The sequence below is a fragment of the Morus notabilis genome, unplaced genomic scaffold, assembly GCF_000414095.1.
Source record: "Morus notabilis unplaced genomic scaffold, ASM41409v2 Scaffold442, whole genome shotgun sequence".
Taxonomy (NCBI): Eukaryota; Viridiplantae; Streptophyta; class Magnoliopsida; order Rosales; family Moraceae; genus Morus; species Morus notabilis.
In genome coordinates, this window is record NW_010358595.1 from 23,234 (window position 1) to 44,403 (window position 21,170).

Genomic DNA, 21,170 nt, shown 5'->3' on the forward strand with positions numbered 1-21,170 from the left:
CATCATTGGGTTGTGAAATTTTTCTAACATCGTTGGGATCAAAGATGTGCAACCCGCACCCTTTAGGGAGGGAGAAAAATTGGCCTAACCCCGCACCAACTCAACCCATGAACAACTGTAGTATTTTAAAGAGTTATTTATAAAAATAACACTTTATAGAACAACCATTTTATAAGTAGTAGTAGTTTTCCATATATTTTTACACTTTTTTATATTTTTATTTTTAACATTGTAACTTGAGAATTGAACCCGTACATTTATATTGTCTAAAATACCCTTTACAGATTCATCTTTCTCTTCGTTTTTCTCCGTTTTTCCTTTTCCCTATTGCCCCATATTCTTCTCTTCTTTTGATTTTCTCAGCGGGGTGATAGCATTGTCGCCGAAGACTCTGATGGCGACCAACAGATTCTTGAAATATGTGGGAAGGGATGTCAGAGAGATCTGACACTATCTTTCATGGAAGCTGAAGCAAAAAGCCGATGAAGAGGGTTTACGTTTGCCCTGAGAATACGTGTGTTCATAACCACCCGTTGCGGGCTCTCGGAGACCTGACCGGCATAAAGAAGCTTTTTTACAGGAAACATGGCGAGTAGAAGTGGAAGTGCGAGAAATGCTCGAAGCAGTATGCGGTTCAATCGGATTGGAAGGTAATATTATAGCACTTTGTAAAAATAGTCTAATAGAAAAGCTTTATTCATAAAATGACAATTAAAAAATTTTTATTTACAAAATGACTTTTAAAAAAAAAATATGACAATTAAATAATAAGTAATGGAATTTAATGAGATGACATGGCAAATTTTACTTTTTGAAGAAAAAAACGGAACCTCAAACCCTCCATCGAGCTCTCTTCTCCTTCTTCACATACTGTCATGACAACTTTTTTGGATTTCTTGACATTCATTCTCCTCAGCCATCACAAATCCGTAAGATTGAAGACATTTTTGTCATATTTTGTTTGATTAAGTGCTTTGAAGAAGAAGATATTATTGGAAGAACTTGTTGGAGAACAAAATTTGGAAGGTTAGTTTTTTTATCCTAAATCTCTTTGAATGTTTGTTTTGGACGATGTTTATTTTGAATATTATAGGTGCATTTAGCCGAAAATTTTACTATTTGTAAAAGAAAAAAAAGCCTTTGGGTTTGGAAGATGTCAGATGGCGAGGTTGAAGATGACAGATCGCGCATGACCTCTTTGGCTGAAACTTAGTCGCGCGAATGACGGAGGTCGTTCAAAGTGGGTCACACGTGACTATAATCCAGGAGGAACGACTTGGATTTCTTTTCACGTGACCATAGCATAATGAGGGTCGCACATCTTTTTCTTTTCAAAACGACTCTGAGCGACCTTACAAATCTATTAGTCGTTCAGAGTAATTCGGGGTCGTTCATAGTCGCACTGAATTTTTTCTAATATTAATGTTGTTTATATTTGTGATATAATTTTTGAATTTATGTTTTTCTATTAGCAATTATATTTCAAAATTCATTATAGGTATGGCTCCAATCTATGTCTTTCTAGAGTACGATGGTGAATGGAAAAAGGTAGAGAGCGGATCTTGGGAATGGTTTGGAAGTGGTTTAAAAAAGTGTTAGAGAGCCTTAGAGCGACCAAGAGGCAAACCCGAGCGACCTAGACGTCATTCTTGTTTAGGTGTGGTTGCTGGTGAAAAAAATGCACGAACGACCTTAGGGTCGTTCTTTTTCTTTTGGTAGTCGCTCGGTATCTTTCTCAGTCGTTTTAGAATGCATCCCATATCAACCCTAACTTTTGTCTTTCAATCTCAATACATAACTCAATCTATCAAGCATATGAATTGTGATTAAATGTAAAATTCTACATATTCACGCAAATCATTACGTTTAAGTATAAGTGATGCACTTGACCTTATGTACTATGGCATAGTAAGTATTATAGTCACATATGTTGTGACACTACCATGATGTTCTTATATGCCTTTAGAATTTCATCATTTAAATTAGACTAATTAATCCAAGTAATTCAAACTCGAAATTTGGTCACACACAATATTTATGTAATACGCACTTTGGTCATGTACTCCATTACCTATGCTTTGAGAAATTTAAAGCATTACTTAAATCATTTAAATCAAAATTAATAAATGATAATTTAATTGATTTTGACAATATAAGGGTCCCATAACCAATGACAATTCAATTGCTATTTGAAAAAAAAATAAAAAAAAAAGTGTTGGAGAGTCTTAGAGCGACCAAGAGGCAAACCCGAGTGACCTAGGTGTCGTTCTTGTTTAGGTGGGGTCGCTGGCGAAAAAAATGCTTGAACGACCTTAGGGTTGTTCACAATAGGCACCACCACTACCACCATTATCACCATCTTTGATGTATTCACATCGCGAGAATTGTTTCTCACACTCAGCATTGTGAGGACGGGGATCAAGGATGTTAAATAATGTATCCATTTAGCCATAACTAAATCAATCTTCACCATAATCGCCTCATTTTCACTGGCAATAGCTAACCGAATGTTGGCCATTATTGACTCCTCATGGTTTGCATGCAATGATCGTATCCTCTCATCATGGCTTGCATGCAATGATCGTATCCTCTCCTCATGGCTTACACGTAATGATCGCATCCTCTCCTCATGGTTTGCATGTAATGATTTGATCCTGTCCTCATGTTCACTAAAACGACGATCAAGAAGATGAAACATCTCTAAGGTTGGGCCATGATTTTTCCCAACTTGGGCATAGCCTCAAATAGAATGAAAAATATAACAAAATTACTAAAAACAACCAAATAGTAAATTATATTTAACTAAAAAAAGATAAGCCTAGAGTGAAACCTTACTTGAAATATCTATGGGCATCCAAAAAGGTTATATTGTTCAGTCCCCTTCTTTTTCCCTTGACACCTATGCTCCCACCTTTTTACGAAGTTTATCTGCTTCAAGTTTGTGAGTGTCAAATTATAACATTCAATTCCTCAAGGATATTGATCAAGGATTTTGAAGTCAGTGACATATTTAAACCAAGATGAATTAACCTGATTCTTCAAGTCTCCTAGCATCAAGAAGCCGGCTAACATGTAGACAAATGCCAATGGCACTCTATCCTTATTTTTGTCATTGTCTTTGCTCAACTCTTCAAGTTTCTTAAAAACATCATCTAAGGTAACACCTTTTGCACCAAGCCAATACTTATTCATTAGTGTTATTTTGTTCTTATGAGATTCAATTTCTTCTTTAGATGGACTACCACTTGTTTACAAGCCGGATACTAAGGCAAACTCATTGAGAGAGAACCTTAATGGTTTGCCCTCTGCTGAAAACCAAACCTCATGGTCCTTCTGGCATTCTACTCGCCTCAACAGTAAATGATGCATTAGTGCTCCTGAAAATTGTCCATCAGTAGGCAAGTCTAATAAGCAGCCAAGTTGAGGGAACCTCCGAAACTTAACTTGTTCTTTCTTTGTTAGCCAATTCTGAATATTATTTATAACATTCAGTTGTGACCGAATCGTGATTTTACCCGGAAAGTCTTCCATGGTCACTATACTTGGAGATAGTTTACGTAGCTTTGACGTGTGAATTATTCTCGGTATCTGTATTAATAGAAACAAACAATTGGTGGGAGATTATAAATATCAATCAAATCAATGAATTTTAGTTACTCCGTTGTTTAATGTTGCGTGACCGTTATTCAGATAGAATGACCATTGTGTTTAGCGCGCGACCAGAGCTTAATGTGGGTCGCGCGTCTAGTGGGAAAGGAACAACCATGAATGACCATCTGATATTGATTGGTCATTCGGGGTCGCTTAGACAACTTTCATCTAAATGCAAAACATAAATGCTGGCATATTGTCAAATGCTTTGTAGATTGCAACAATAAAATTTCTAATGTCTTACATATTGCACCACAAAATATAAAGTTCACTTCAACAACAACAAAAAAACCTTACTTGTTCTTGGACTTGAGGTGATGGCAGCGGTGGCGGCGGCTGTGGGAAAGACGACGATTGCTGCAACGAAGGGGCCGACGAAGGTGACGACAAATGCGTAGGTGAGTATGTACGAAAAGCTCCTTCCTCCGGCATGGTCGTGTTCTCTTCTTCGGCAGTCATGAACTCCGGCACTGGCGTCGTAAGGGAAGAGGAGATCTCGGGGGCTTTGAAGGGGGGAGAGAGGGGAATGAGGATTTTAGGTTGTTCTCTTGCCTTCTTGGTCGTTTGTTCCTCTCAGGTTTTTTTTTTTTTTTTTTTTTAGTGAGTTCGTGAGAGGGGAAATTGCAAGAAAGACTCCTCTGTTTTCCTTTTTTCAATTAAATTCTAATATTAATTTTTATTAATAATACTCAATTAATAGATAAATACTCATTAATTATATCATTAAGAGTTTATTAAAATAAAATAAATAAAAATGAATTTAAAAAGTCATTTCCTCAATTTCATTTTTTTACTTGGTTATTTTAGCCAAATTCTCGGTAATATTATACTTCATATTCATACTTGTTAATTTTCTTTTTTCTTCTTTCCGCTAATATTTTATGCTTCTCTTGTTATTGTGGTTTGAGAATACAAATTTTTGGTATATATGAGCTGGCGAGAGAGCTTCATAACTCATAGGGCCATCTGTGACGCCTTGGCCGAAGCATAAGCTACGTTATTGATGGTTCTTTGGCTTTGTTCCTGCATTTGCTGTGCTGATTTTGGTGGGAATTACAGTGGCTGTTCTTGTGAAGCTCTTGAGAACAAAGAAGATTCAGATAATGGAAAGAAAAGCCGATGAAGATTTTGGTCCTTGCAAGCAGATGGGTTGGTCAGAGTAAGATGCCTTCAGTTGCAGTCACAAGATTGTTGTACTGTTGAAATTCTTTAAAAAAAAAAAAAAAAAAAACAATTAAATGTTAAAAACTTTTTATTTTTAAGTGATTATGTGATACCAAGGAAATGATTATTTTACTGATAAAACACTCTTTGAGACAGTGCCAATCTCTCTTACGAGCAATTCGTCTCTAAGCATGAAAAAACCCCAAATACAAGAGTTTTCCTTATATATTTTTCCTTCCCAGCAATCAACGAAAATAAAATAAAATTGAAGAAAGAAAAATAACAGAATAACAACTTGGGTGTCCCTCAATCCTCGCGATGCCTCAGCGTCCTCCATTGAGCTCAAAACCGTTAAGCCACATAGGTCTTCATCGCTCCCTAACCTCACGCGCAGGAACTGACTCTGGAACCTTCTCAACCTCAGTTGCTTCTTTATTCAACTCTCCTTCAAAACGCAGACCTGCCCTTGTCGTTTCAGCTTGAGGACTTGGGCCTTGGCTCCTTCATCACGAGGGGCTTCCTTGCTGGTGAATTCGGTTGGCATTGAGGACCAACCCAGACCAGTTATGCCATGTTCAGGACAAAACAAATTGAGAAGATCTAACGGTAATTATAATAATGACTTATTTTACTATTAATTTTAGTACAAAGTGTGTTCAAGTAAATCAAACATGAGATACTTGTTCAATTATTATTAAATTAAACAAATATCAATTCAATTTGTGCACATAACAAAAGTAGTAATTATTTACCTTACTTTAAACAAAAGAGACTTTTAAGTCATGACTAATGGTAATTATAATGATGACTTATTTCACTGATTAATTTACAAGTTGTGTTCAATTAAATCAAACGTGAGATACTTATTCGATTATTATTAAAATTAAACACATATCAATTCAATTGGTAGAAGAAAGTAGTAATTATTTACCTTACGTTAAATAAAAGAGAATTTTAAGTCATCACAGTTATGACTAATGGTCATTATAATAATGACTTCTTTCACTAAACTAATTTTAATACAAGCTATGTTCAAGTAAATCAAATATGAGATGTCAGTAGATGTACAAGACCCTAACATAGTTCCTAAAAGTCGGAACCTTTCAAATTTTGTCCTCACGTAAGCATAATTAAAGCATAGATAACTACATTGTCAACTTATTCCCAACCATATTCTTTTGTCTAATTTTTTCTGTAAAATATGTTTCGTCATGTTTGTAATAATGTGTTAAAAAAAATTAGCAATGGCCTGTTATTTTCCAATTAGATAGTAGTTCCAAAAAAAAAAAAAATGTTGGTGGTCTAGATTGGAAGGAGCGTTATACAATAATACAAGTGAGATAGAAATTTTTATATTTTATTTAGAATTATTCCCATTGATGTCCTTAAATTTTAGAGTCATTCCCAGTTTGATTCTTAAATTTTAAAAATTATCACTTTAGCCCATGAATTTTGAATTATTTTCACTTAATTCATTTTATTACAATTTCTGGTAAAAATAGATAGAAAAAAGAGAATAACGCAATCACGTGATCTTTCTGTTTAGATTTATATTAAAAAGAATATATATAAAAATCACATGATCACACTTAATCCTCTCTTTTTTCGTCTAATTTTAACATAAATTACAATAAAAGGAGTTAAATGAGAATAATTCAAAATTTAAGAGGCAAAATGAGAGTTTTTAAAGTTTAAGAGGTAAATTGAAAATGACCCTAAAGTTCAGAGGATATCGGTGAGAATAATCCTTTTATTGTATGGTTTGGATGCTTGAATAAATGGACTTAAACGTTGTTTATGTCTATTGTTTTCAGGGACGACTACGAGAACAATATTGTCCAAAATTTCTAATTTTTTAAGGGAAAAAATTCTTTCTAATTTTACCATAATTATGATCTACTTCGAAGCAACTCTCAAGATACAACGGGAAATTGCAACTATTATTGTTCACGTCTACTTAAGAAAAAAAAGGAAAAACTTGACAGGCGGAATATGATATTCTCCCTAAACAAATTAGGATGTTTACAAGGTGATTTTCTTTGGTGGAAATGTACAAGGTGATTTTTTTTTTTTTAAGCGAAGAAGAGTCTTATTAAGAAGAACTAGCCATGTTACAATATCAGCAATACAAGTAGGAAATTCCTCAAACCAATAACAATCTTCATTTAAAAAAAAAACAGAGAACTTTGCTAATATGTGGATAGTTACTGCATCGAGAAGTGTGACTATAAGAACCACCATTCGCAATACCCATCAGGATCCTAATGTCATTAATTATTGTATATTATTAATATTAAATAAATTAATATTAATAATATTAATATTAAATAATAATAAATATAATAATAATAATAATTATTATTATTATTATAATAATTATAATTATAATTATAATTATTATAATTATAATTATAATAATTATAATAATTATAATTATAATAATAATTATTATTATTATTATTAATTATTATAATTATTATTATAATTATAATTATTATAATTATAATTATTATAATAATTATAATTATAATAATAATTATTATTATTATTATTAATTATTATAATTTTATTATTATTATTATATTTATTTTTTTTATTCATAATAATAATATTATTTTTTTATTAACTTCTTTCATGCAAACAACCAAACACAGTAATATAATATTCCTGAGAATATGAAAAAGATTCATGTATGAAATCAAACACAGTAATGTATTATTCCTGAAAATATGATTCCTATTGATTCCCGTATACCAAACGCCCCCTAGGATACTGTTAGTTTACCAATACATCCCAAAAACTTAAGCTGTTAGGAGGTGAGCCAATAATAATTTTATACTTTAACACTCCCCCTCACGTGTGGGCTGAACAATGGGCAATCGTGTGGGTAAATTAATTAGAAAGCCCAACACGTGAATATTTAAGCCCGAGATATATTAAAGACCCAACACATGACAATTTTTAAATGTGGATAAAGAGTGCAATTACGGGGGTTTGAACTCAGGACCTCCCGCTCTGATACCATGTTAGTTTACCAATCCATCCTAAAAACTTAAACTGTTAGGAAGTGGGCCAATAATAATTTTATACTTTAATAGATACGTGACCAAAAAGTGTTGCAACTCCAGATCCTCATTGCTGCATCACACGAAATCCTGACCAAGAATCTGCATAGGTTGCATAATTTTATTCTCACGAGTATAAGCATCCTTGTCTTTCCAAATGAACCAGAGCACCATAACAAATAGCTCAAACTCATCTCGTTACATAACTCGAGACCTAATCAGTAAGAGATACTCTATATTGTCACCTGGAAAGGCTAGGATACTTGACCAAAAAGTGCTGCTACTCCAGATCCTCATTGTTGCATCACACCAAATCAGTGCATGGAAAACCGTCTCCTTACCGCCAAAGCACCAACGACAACCTTCAGTATATGCCACACCTCATTTAGCTAGCCTTGACCAAGAGGGTAAAATATCATGAAAAGCCCTCCAAACAAAAAGCTTCACCTTGTGGGGAATGTTTAAGGGCATGTTCTTTTGTCTAAAAAATTCAAAAAAAGACAACTTAAGTTTCAACTTTATTCAAGTTCACAGTTCTTTTAAGTTTCAATTTTATTCAATTTTACTCAACTTTATTCAAGTTCTAACTTCAACTCAAGTTATAACTCAAATTCAACTCAAAAACTACACTCAAATTATACTCTAAAAGAATAACCTTTAAGTGTCATAAAAGAATCCACCATCAACGATCTACACTCCCCATAAACGAGGACACTGAATTGCGCACTGTCATTTCTTGAAAGTATTCTGATTTGACAGTGTAATAGCTTTTTACTGTCAAAATGCCAGATTAGAGAATCCATAGGTCTTTAAAGACCAATTGGAATGCTTTGTATAAGCTCAATATCAACAGGCAAATAATTACTTCCCAACAGCTCCATATTCCAACCTCCAGAATTCTCACCAGCCTCAGTTAGCAAATTAGACACCATCCAATTACGATTTCCTTCTATAGCTTTAGTTATAGGCTGAAACGAAACAGGACGTGGCAGCCAAGGGTCGTCGAAGACAAATTGAAAGGCCATCACTTGCCCGCCACTGAAGTCCCAAAGCACGCCAAATTTAGGATGGGTTCTTCCCCATCGAAGCCTGCAAAAAAGAACTCGGAAAATACGTAGCTTTTAGGATATCATTTGGAAGTTGAACCTCCATGCTATTAACTTTGGTATATAACATGTCATGATACGTAAGATAGTATGGCATCATACTAAAATGTGAAAATTACAGATTCTACTTGATTTATTAAAAAAACTCATTTTAAAAAACTTTATCCCTTAACTAGTTCTAGTTTAAAAAGTAAAAATATATAAGTTAATGTTAAGGGATAGAAATAAAAGAAAACTCTATGTTCCTCCTTGATAGGGTGTTCAGCAAGGTGTTCTGCTATCGCTCTTCCCTTAATTTATTTTTTGGTTACATACGTGATGTCAAATTCAGACAGAAGCAGTAACCATCTTGCGGTCCTTCCCCGCCCCTGTAGTCGTAGTACTCGGCTCGTCGCTACTTTGATTCAAAAGGTAACCGACGGTTCCCGACTTTAAGGAGTATTTTTAAAAATTACCCTACTAAAATATATATTCCACTATTATGTTGCCATCTTAAGTATCATGACATGTTACCAGTGGTAGTACAGTATACCACTGGTATGGAAGTCACCAATGGGCTACTATTGGTAGCGTAGGATGCTGTCAAAGGTTTTAGTGTAACGTTTTTTGAAGATTTTTTTTGTCAAAAAAAATCAAGGTATAGATTCTATTTGTAGCACTTATGTAAAACTCCCAAAATAAATGTTTGTTTCATGTTTTTTTTTTATTTTTTTGTTTTCTGCCTTTTCTTTTTTTAAGATGGATTAGTTGCATAGTAGATTAGGTGACGTTTGGTTCATGGTTCAAAATCATGATTCATGATTCTGAGTTTTAAGATTTAAATTTTTTGTGTAAAAAAAATACAGTAGCAGAACTAAGAACCAAAAATCATGATCATAAACCACACAAAACCCTTAAAACAAACGTTATCTTAATTCGTGTGAACTTAATAACTGTGTTTGGCAATTTGAATTTTAAATTTTGGACTTTAGTAAATAAGACTAAATTTAAAAATTTACTGCAATTGTTGATCCAATTACTAACAAATAAATCCCCCCGATGAGTATTTTCTCTAACTTTCTCAATTTATGAATAAGTCCAATTTTGGATATTAATTTAAGATAACTAGATAAGACAAAAATTTTATAATTGCAAAAATGATTGGTTGAAGAAAAATAATTATTATAAAGTAAATAATTGATTTACTTAGCGTAAAATTTTTGTTTATTGAGTAAACTTGTATTTGTGGGTTTAACTGGGGTTTAAACCGCTTTTACCTTTTACAAATAAACATTAGTTTGGGGTCAAACCTCTTGAACTTGAACTTGAGTTCAAACCTCTTGAACCATCTGTTAGGAACCTGATAGTTAGCAGTTATTTTTTAGTAGTCTTTTAGTAGTATAAATAAGGGTCTAGTGGCTAATGAGGGAGGATGATTAGATTTGTAGAGAGTGTCTAATGTTGTGCACTATTTTGGAGGTTGGGGGTCCTCGAAACCGCCTATTTATCCTGTAATTTTCCATTTTTAGTATTGTTAATTAGGCATAGATTTTCGGGTTCCTAACAATGATATCATAGCATCTACGATCCATGGAGCTCTCAGAGTTGAGAGAGAAACTTAGGGCTACTCTAAGAGCTAATCTCAAGGTTTCTAGAGGGAGTATAGGGGAACTCCGGGACCTTGTGGGGAAGGTTCGGACCCAGATGGGTGACTTGCAGGCGGCGCTGCGGAGGATGGAGGCACTGCTGGCGGCACGGCCGATGGCCGGGTAGGCCGAGTTAGGTCGCGACGGCAAACAACGGGGTGGGGAGAGGCGAGATCTCGCACCACGGGATGAGGAGAGCCCAGATCGCGTCGACCCAGGCGGAGTGGAGGTGCCAAATCGGGTGGATCTTCACCGGGAAGCACCGATTCGCGAAGATCGAGGCCGTGAGAGGGAGTTCCGACGCCGGAGAGACGTGGGTCTCATGGAGGAGCGCGAGATCCGTCGTGATCTAGGGCTGGGTGGTCTGGATCTGCAGCGCGAGGGTTTGTTCAACGGCGGGAGGAGGGCAAAAGGAGGTCATGATCGTCGGGAGAGGGCGGTGGAGCTTGGTCGGCGACGGGAAGTGGAGTAGGAGCCAGAGTTAGAGGAGGAGAGGCTTGCTCCAAGGCTGGGACGGCGGGTACCCTTGGAATAAGGAACCCAGCCCTGATTCGGTCGCGGTTGGGGCTGATTTCAGACCGGTTTGGACCGGGCCTCGTGATTCCGGCGTGAAAGCGGTTGATTCCGGTGCTACGGAGGTAGATTCCGGCGCGGCAGAGGCTGGGCTCGACGATTTGGCTACGGTTTGGACAGGGCCTCACGATTCCAGCGTAAAAGAGCTTGATTCCGGTGCTACAGAGGCATATTCCGGTGGGATTGTAGTGGAGTCCCGCAATTCTGACTCCATTAAGGCTGATCCCGGTGAGATTGGTGTTGTTTTCAAAAATTCCGGCCAAATTTGGAGCGGGTCTCATGATTCTGACGCTGTTGAGGTTGTTTCCGGCAAGGTTGGGGCTGATTCCAGCCCGATTTGGACCGGGCCTCACAATTCCGGCATGAAAGGGGCTGGTTTCGGTGCTACGGAGGCAGATTCTAGCGGAATTGGAGTAAGACCCATGAATTCTGATGCCCTTAAGGCTGGGTTTTGTGATTTTGACGCCATTGGGGCATGCTTCGGCGAGATGATGGCCAGGACGTGGAATTCCGACGCGAAATTCGGCGATTTTGGTGCTGAATCCCAAAATTATGTTTGGAAGTGGGCTCGGTCTAGTGTTTTCGGTATGGGCAGATCTAATTTTAGGGTTGGGCCTCGTAACTACAGCGTTAATTGGCCTAATTCTGGTGCATTGGTGGTTGGATATCAGAATTCTAACACATTTAGGATTGGGTATAGTAAATCTGTGGCTAAGTATGAAGAAATTGGTGACAGAGAGGCTAAAAGGATGAAGACTTGGTTAGCTGAGAAAGAAACTTATTTGTTAATGACGGATTTGTCAAAAGCTTTTATGGTCATTGATGATCATGGGGCTCTAACTGAATTGATGGACTTTGTGGTTGCTTTCCAAGATACAAAGAAGATGGAGAAGAAAGTAATTGATTGGCTCCAATTTAAAGACGTGACTTACAAGGACAACATCAATTTGGGAACTCAAATCAAGGAACTAACAAAGCCTTCTGTTCTTAATCATTTAGATGTTATTTTTCAATTTTATTTGTTCTTAATCATTTAGATGTTGTTTTTCAATTTTATTTCTTGATTTTTACCTTCAAGACAAGGTGATTCTTTAGAGCGAGAGTAATGTTAAAAACCTGATAGTTAGCAATTGTTTTTTAATAGTCTTTTAGTAGTATAAATAAGGGTCTAGTGGCTAATGAGGAAGGATGATCAGATTTGTAGAAAGTGTCTAGTGTTGTGTATTATTTTAGAGGTCAGGGGTCCTCGAAACCACCCATTTATCTTGTAATTTTCCATTTTTAGTATTGTTAATGAAGTATAGATTTTCGGTTCCTAACACCCTCCAACCAAACCCATTGTTCCTTCTGTATATTTGCTCATTTCTCCATGAAAAATTAGATTGGTCCAAGTGAAACTAACAAGAATAATTGTAACTATAATAAATGTAAAGAGATGAAATTGTAGAGAGAGATATGGTCAAATGGGGTGGTGACCAAAGCCGACCATCAACCTAATTGTTCCTTCTGTATAATTATACGCTCATTTCTCCATGAAAAATTAGATTGGTCGAAGAGAAACTAACAAGAATAATTGTCACTATAATAAATGTAAAGATGAAATTGTACGGCTGAAAGCAAAGACAACTTAAAAGGAAAAAAATATCAACTTTGTTACAAACACAATCTCGATTGAGCAAGAGCAGTCACAGATCCAAGCAAACCTCCTATATATTAACAAGAAAACACAATATTAGGTCAGTCCATGCATAAGGCTTGTATTGAACACAAAGCTTTAGCAAGTCACCCACTATAGCATCTGTAAATTCATTAGCTCTATCTACACGTTCTGGAATCTTTTGATATTTTCTACCAATTTATGTTTTAAATTTTTTTCATCTTTCCCCCTACCAAGGTATATTTTTCCTTTTTGATATCTCAGAAATTCCTACAACCCGCTTACTTAGGATATTTTATGCTGCAGTGTTCACAATATTAATCCAACGTCAAGTTACAAAGATTGAAAATATGCGCCATGCCAATCCTTACAATCGTTGGAAACATGAAACTCGCGGATACTCACTAGGTAAGTGACCACTATGAAATTGGGATCGTGTGCGAATTGTAGTAAAACATAAGTCTAACCTCACAATCGCCCTCTCAGGGTTGACTACTATTTCATACCACAACTCACACACTTCTTGCAGCAGCCCAACCTTGCTGCTACAATGTTCACTAATGAAAACCTAGCTGCTAGTTATTATGATCTTGTTAAAGCTGCCCCTTGTATCTCTCATCACGTTCAATTGTAGTCTTAGACTCTGTTCACTTTGGAAAGAGACCTCAATTTATTTTACTATAATTATGCAATATAAGCATGATTCTGCTATAGTTACTGACACAATGCCTCAAAATTAGAAGTTTGAAGTAGGAACACAAGTACAAATATAATCATAATGCCAAATATAAGCATGATTCTGCTATAGTTACTGACAATGTCTCAAAAATTGGAAGTTGGAACACAACAAGTAAAAGTATAATCATAATGCCAAACTTTCCTTTTCCCAAAGTTTTATACAAAAGCAAGATACTGAATTTCTGTGCTAAAAAAGGTCCAACAAAACATAATACATTTCTCTGAGTAAAAAAAGGTACCGGCAAGCATGAAAACTCTTTATCATCATCATGAGAGATTAAGCAATTTATGAGAGCATTTTTATCAATCAAATTAATCGTACAACGCATTAAAATTTGACACATTCTATTTCTCAAATAGTTGAGTTAACCCTAATAATGTTTGTTAAGCATCAAAACAAGAAAAAATAGAGTCGATAATGTCCCCTCAAAATAAATGAAGCAGTATGCATATTTTTGTCACTCAAAAACAATCGCAAGAAAGTTTCAATTGACACAACAAAATTTTCTCTATTATCAGAACCATACATGCCTTGTAATATTAAAAAAGGAAGATGGGGAACGCATGCTCATTTTAATATACTACCTTAGGATCAGCATTTATTACAAGAATTTGAAAGAAAGGTACTTCAATAATTTCACACTCATAGAGGAAAATGCTAGCAGATGAATATGAGAAGTAGCAATGTGCCAATATCACCCAATTTGTCGCAATGCTAAGAGTATAAGACCACATAAACAACCAAAGAGAAAAGGGTCAAACTACTATCAAATTTAAGTGCTGGTAACAGACTTAGTTTCACCATAACTGCATAAGGAAAGGAGAACCATAGTCGTTCGTTAGGCTTTCATCCTTTTGCCTATAGGCAATGCTTGGTTTCATTATAGCTCATGACTTGGAATAGAATCTACGTAAGTCGGACTTTCCACCAGAAGGCCTACGATATAGTAGGAAAGAAAGAGCGAAAAAAAAGTATGTTTACGGTTATGAAGTAACTTAGCCATCTACAAAGGGAAGGCATTCGTACAGAATCATGTCAGCTGTAGATATAGATTAGAACAGATCTTAAACTATGGACTGAGACTACACTAAGGAACAAGGAAGCTTGACTAAGCATAAGAAGTCAAGGACCGAAGCTGCTTCTCTAATAGCTTTGTTGAATAGAACGCGGAGGCTTTTTGAAGCCTTTTTTTCTTGCACATGCCTAGGGATCAAACTACTATTAAATCTATGTGTTGGTAACTTAATATCACCTTAACCGAATAAGAAAAGAACAAGCACAGAAATCTAGAAAGTTAAGATCTTCAAAAGCTGAGATCAGCCTCAGAAGAAGCATATTAACACAAATGTCAAAGGAATATACAGCCCAAGATCTCCATAAGCTTTCAAAACACACCAAATAAAATATAAATTTCTTTCAGAAATGCTATTGTAGTATACAACAGTAAAAGACCAAAAACGAATTGCAAATGACCAAGAACCATAGAGATTCATCTTACCCTATTCAAAGGACATGAAGCTAATATGATATAATCTATCTAGGAGTCACCCTTCGGTTCATCTGAATCTGAATCACTTGCATTATAACCTATGAACCAACATAAAAAAGGAACATTTAATGATAATGAAGAATAAAATAAAGACCATGATAATGATAATGATGTCCTTGAAGTGATGATGATGATAGCAAAAGGATAGAGAGAAGACAACCTGGATGCTTATCACTAACTTTCCAAACTGAAGACCTTGTCCTAGATGCTCTTGTGATCCATATTCTTCCCTAAATTCCAAAAGGAGGTAACATTGGTTATAATAAAACAGGAGAGAGAGAGAGAGAGAGAGAGAGAACTAAAAAACTAAATATATATATATATATATATAAACCATAAACCATAAACCAAAACCCCAATTGTCCGATTGCCAATTCTCTTCCATTAATTTCCCAACTAGTAAATTTAGAATTCCAATTCCATTCTCGTCCATTAAGTTTCTAATTAGTATATCCAGCAGTGCAAACTCGTGATTCTAGAAATGTCTAAATTCTTTTATATATATATATATATATATATTCTTGTACTTGAAAAAAAAAAAGAACTACATAGAAAAGGAATAAGGATCCATATTTGAACAGTTAGAATTTAGAACTTTCAATTGTCAAAATTTGGTGCCTTATTTTCCATCTAACCAATGTACACATTCTATGTCTCAGTCTAAAATCCAAAACAACTTTATATCAAAATTCATATATAAAAGCTTATAGAGGAAAACATAATGTAAGAAGAAACACCATCAAAACCCTAAAACCCAAAAGAAACACATATAATCCAACCAAAGCATCAATATAACAATAAATAAATAAATATTAAATAAAAGCCAAGAAAAAAACCTTCTGGGCATCTCTTGGAACGCCATAACCGCTATAATACATCTGACCTACCAAGACCTGCATATTGATATCCCCAGATTTGGCCTCTTTAAGCGTGTCCTTGAACCACCTTTTCACGCAATCCGTCACCACCTCCGAAAGCGGCAACCTATTGTTGTCGTTTTTGTTCTCCGAACTGCCTTCTCTCTCCATAATATTCTTCTTCTTCTTCTTCTCCGATATGGGTTTTGCTTGCTTCGGAGTTCTGACACACTGCGACGTCGTTTTGGCCAACTGGATTAACCTGCGATTTTCCCATACAAAAACCAAGTCAAATACTCAATAATAACGATGCGGGTAAAGAGAGACACAAAAGAATTCTTTTTTTTGTTGTTGTTATTTTTCTTCTTTTTCACGGATTTTGTTTTACTCTGGGATTGATTCTGATTGGGCTTACTTTTTTTATAAAAAAAATCTTCAAAGTGAAGTGTTAGCTCATGGCTTTTTGTTTGGTTACTGGGAAAAAGAAGAAAGAAAAAATCTGTATTTTTGGATTTGAAAAATGGGACAAAAGAAGAGAGCTTTTGGGTTAAAGGAGTTTGGAGGGGTTTATAGCGGAAGTTGCGAAGAAGGAGCTTTCGGTGGACAAAAGTAAGCGTATATTATGGGTCAAAATAGAAGGCATCAAAACGACGTCGGATGATAAAGACATATATAGTCGTACACAATGAATAAAATTTGTCGCGTTTATGTTGAAGTCGCTTGGAGACGTGACTTCTTGAACGGGCTCCAGATCACCACCCCTTGTGCCGTGTCCACTATTTCGAGTGAAGTCCACTAAATTTGTGTTTGAAAATAAAAGCCTTTTACGATTTAAATCACAATTTAAATTTTATTATTATAATATTTTTTTAATAAAAATTTAAATTTTTTTTATTATAATATTTTTCTCTTACAAATATAATTTAAAATCTTAACTTAAATTGTGACACAAACACCTTTCATTTGTTTGTTTCCAAAACTAATTGCGCAAAAAATTTGCAGAAGTACTGTGTACGATTGAATCATAGATTTCAAAATATTGTTTTCTTAAAAATTAGTCACTATACATATATTAATTTAATACATATATGTAAAAGCATTAGAAGATTTTTACTGTCGATAACTTATGGTTTGAGTTGGGACTCTAATTTGAGTTTTTGTTTAGATATGCACATTTTGAGTTATAGTTTGAATTGAAAATTTATTTGAGTTTGTGTTTAGGTGGGTCAAAATTTGAATTTGTATTTGGATAGTATTTTAATAAAAACTCAATGGTGATAAAAAATTTTAATATAGTATATGTGTGAGGTTTTATTCGTCTTTTCGTTGTGAACGCCTAGAAAAACAATCATCTCGATTGGAAGTAAAACAAAAAAGTTATGGCGTTTTTAAGAATAGAAAAAATACTAATTATTAACTTGAGTTTGAGTTTAGGAAGTTTAGTTGAAGGGAGAACTTGAACTTAATATTTTAGCCCCAAACTCAAGTTTAAACTCAAATTTTACAAAAGAACATGAACTTGAATAAAGTTATAACTTGAGTTTAAACTTTTTTTTTTTAGTTTGAGTGTAAATAAATAAGCCCTTAATTAATTAAAAATCTTTAACTATAAAATAACATATGTGTAGGTGCCTGCAAAACTTAATAAAAAAGATCACACACTTAGAGTTTTCTTTTTCCTTGTAAGAGGAAAAACGGGCTTATTCATTTGCATTTTTTTTTTTTTTTACTTAGAGTGACTTAAGTTCAGATATTAATTTGAGTTAAGGTGTATTTGAGTATGGTTTGAGTTAGAACTCTAATTTGAGTTTGTATTTAGATGTTGACATTTTCAGTTATATTTTGAATTGAGAATCTATTTGAGTTTGTGTTTGGGTAAGTCAAAACTTGAATTTGTGTTTGGATAATATTTTAATAAAAACTCAATAGTGATGGAAAATTTTAATAGAGTATATGGGTGAGCTTTTATTCACCTCTTCGTTGTGAACACATAGAAAAAAATAATCTCAATGAGAATTAAAACGAAAAAGTTATGGCGTTTTTAAGAATATAAAAAAAAATACTATTCATTAACTTGAGTTTGAGTTTAGGAACTTGAACTTCAGATTTTAACTCCAAACTCAAGTTAAAACTCAAGTTCAAACTCAAATTTTATAAAAGAATATGAACTTAAATAAAGTTATAACTTGAGTTTAAATTTTTTTGAGTTTGAGTGCAAATCAACAAGCTCTAAATTGTTGAGTGTAAAAGTAATTTTTTTTTTTATCATTTACAGCTCCTATTTATAGAGTAGAATCCTAATCAAAATAATGACTTTATAAATAATCTAAAGGAGAGCTCGGGGTTGCTGTTCACGCAGATCTAATTTACTGTTTCTTCTAAAGTGAAATGACACTTTTGCCCTCCATTTACTGTTCTCTTCTTCTTCTGGTACAAGGGCGTTTTGGTCTCTCGGTGGCTTTTTGGGTTTTGTGTTTTGGTAATTTCACAACCCCTGCAACTCTTATTTTCCTTTCCCCCTCGATTCTCTCATCTTCTCCGCCCCCTTCATTTTCTCTCTTTCTTGGTTTTGTGGCTTCCTCTTTAGTTTCTTTGCCTTTCGTCGTTCTTGGTTTTTCCCCTCTTCTTCCCTATGTTTCTTATGATCTTATTCTTCTCCCTCGTTTTGTTCTGGTCGGGATCCTGCATGTGCTCCTTTGCGGTTTCGATCTCTTCGTCCCTTTTGTGCAGTTTGGGCGTGGAATTAGGGGTTTTATGCGTGTTTCTTTTTGCTCTCTTTCGCGGTTCTCATTTGTGCTTTATGGCCTTTGTGATTTTCTTTTGTTACTCTTTTGGTGGTCTGATTTATGTTTTTTGTTTCGATTTTTGTGTATCTTTTATGGGTTAAATGTTATTTACTTTCGTTTTGCCGATTTTTCTTCCCCTTTTGGTTTTCTTCATTTGGGGTTTTCGATTTGGCTTTTCTGGTTCTCTTTATTTTTTGAGCCTTCAGGTTAGTAATTTATGCTTCTCTTTATTATTTCCCACGCGCTCATGCTCAGGTTGTTGCCCTTGTTTTATGAGAGCCAATTCAACAATTCAACTAGTAATATTTTTCAAAAAAAAAAATCAACATATTCAACATAATAATTTTGCTTTGGAGCAATGTAAAGAAATAAAAAATAATTGTATTTTTTTTGTTGTTAAAATGAGAATATTTACTTATACTTTTTATTTTTGATAAATCTCTTATTTTTTACTTTCAGAATATGTTTAAAAAGTTACAGGAGAAATCTCATTTTGTTACTCTTATATTATTTGAACATTGTATATCTACAAAATAGTCTAATGGCATATTTAGTTACGCGTAATCAGAATGGACATGAATCGGAGTTGACAAGATTCAGAGTGGATATAATTCAGAGTAAGAATCGGAGTCATGATGAGCCGTTTACTTAGTGATAAGATTTAGAATCAGAGTCACTCTAAATCCCATTTATGACATATTTAGCTACGCGTAATCAGAATGGACATAAATTGGAGTGTGCAGGATTCAAAGTGGGTAGGATTCAAAGTAAGAATCGGAGTCAGAATGAGACGTTTACTTAGTGACAAGATTTAGAATCAGAGTCACTCTAAATCTCATTAATGTGTTTATCTGCACTCACAATCAGAATGAAATATGTAAAAGTACTAATATACAGTTTAAGTCAATTTATATTTTAATTTAAAAAATAAATTATGTACTTATTATATTAAAATTAATCATAATTAAAAAATATAGTGTAATAATAGGGTAATAAATATAAATTTTAAAATTATTTAAAATATAAAAATAAATTGTTAAAATTTAAATAAAATAAATAAAAATAAAAAGTAATGTTAAAAAATTAAAATATATTATTAATTTTTAAATATATAAAGTACATATTTATTATTAAAGTTAACAATAATTAGACTAATATTATAGTATTAGGCAAATGGAGTAATAAATATAGGTTGTAATTATTATTTTTTAATTTTATATTTATAAATAATATAGGGGTATGAAGTTATTTAATATTAATATGAGGTATTTTTACTCAATTATGCCCTTAATTTTTTGTGATTGATAAATCAGTCCCTGAACTTCTTTTCTTAGTAATTAGTCCCTTAAACTTCAACATATGTTGCGCTAGTGGTTCAATTGGCAACGTCAGTAAAATTACTAATGATTTTTGTCACGTGAGAATTCCATAAGCTTCTCTCAAGGGTGTTAATTGTCTTTTTATAAACAAAATAAAAATTAAAACAAAAAAAAAACCTACAAAGCACCTCCCCCACCCACATAATTCTACAAGCTTGGCCACAACGCCCCTTTCCTTAGTAGATTTTCTTGTCACATGGCTCTTCTTTTTTCCATCACCAGATTTAGGCATTGTTGCTAAATCTCAGACTCACTGCATCCCCCATATGCTAGATCTTGCTGGTGCTAAGGCTGTTCTTTGGAACCTTGTTCGTTTGGGTTTTATATTTTTAGGTTAAGTATTGGTGTATTTTTTTTGTGGGTTCTGAGTTTTTTTTTTTTTTTGTTTGCTTATCTTGTACTGTGATGGAAAAGAAAGAAATTACCTTTGCAGCAATTCTATTTTTTCATGGTGGGTTACGGAAGAAAATTAAGTGACCGTTTAATTTATACATTTAAACTAATAATTTTTAATTTTAATTTTTAAATTTTAAATTTTTTATAAAAAAAACGCTTTAATATAATAAAAACTATGAATTTAAACACAACTAACAATCGAGCGCTAAGTTGATTTCAAGTTTCAACCTCAAGTTTATATTATTTTCATACTTTGCTTTTTTTTTTTTTTTTTTTGTGGAACAATCTTGAGGACGCTATAGATGCATGATGGGGAATTCAAGAAGGTTGCCGTTTCATTCGTTTGGAAAAGTGAGACGTAATTTTGGATTTTTACTGGGAATGCATAATATCATGGGTGCGTTTGGAATTGGTTCCAAAACGTTTTTATTTTCTGTACGAAAATGAAAATGAAAACGTTTTTAGTTTCATTTTTGAATTATTTCTAAAAATGCGTTTGGTAGTTTTATTTAGAGATTGATTTCAGTTTTAAAAAAAACTGAAATTGCGTTTGATGGTTTAATTTTTGAAAACATGTAATAATATATTAAATAATAATATATTAAATAATAATTAAATAAATA

At 33.9% G+C, this 21,170-nt stretch overlaps 1 protein-coding gene across 3 annotated transcripts; it reads right to left on the reverse strand.

The window, feature by feature from the left end:
- Nucleotides 1-12,647: 12,647 nt before the first annotated feature.
- LOC21404783 lies at nt 12,648-16,558 on the reverse strand. Of its 3 annotated transcripts, none has more exons than XM_024162141.1 (5): nt 16,402-16,558; nt 15,966-16,248; nt 15,290-15,359; nt 15,079-15,167; nt 12,648-12,890 (listed from the first exon to the last, which is right to left on the reverse strand). In XM_024162141.1, exons 2-4 carry the CDS (start codon nt 16,155-16,157, stop codon nt 15,118-15,120), a joined length of 312 nt encoding a protein of 103 aa, XP_024017909.1. In that variant the 5' UTR covers nt 16,158-16,248; nt 16,402-16,558; the 3' UTR covers nt 12,648-12,890; nt 15,079-15,117. The 3 variants fall into 3 exon arrangements, with proteins under 3 accessions (XP_024017909.1, XP_024017911.1, XP_024017910.1); XM_024162143.1 differs by lacking the exon at nt 12,648-12,890 and adding an exon at nt 14,497-14,516; XM_024162142.1 differs by lacking the exon at nt 12,648-12,890 and having other exon boundaries at nt 14,960-15,167.
- Between the last annotated feature and the right edge of the window lie 4,612 nt (nt 16,559-21,170).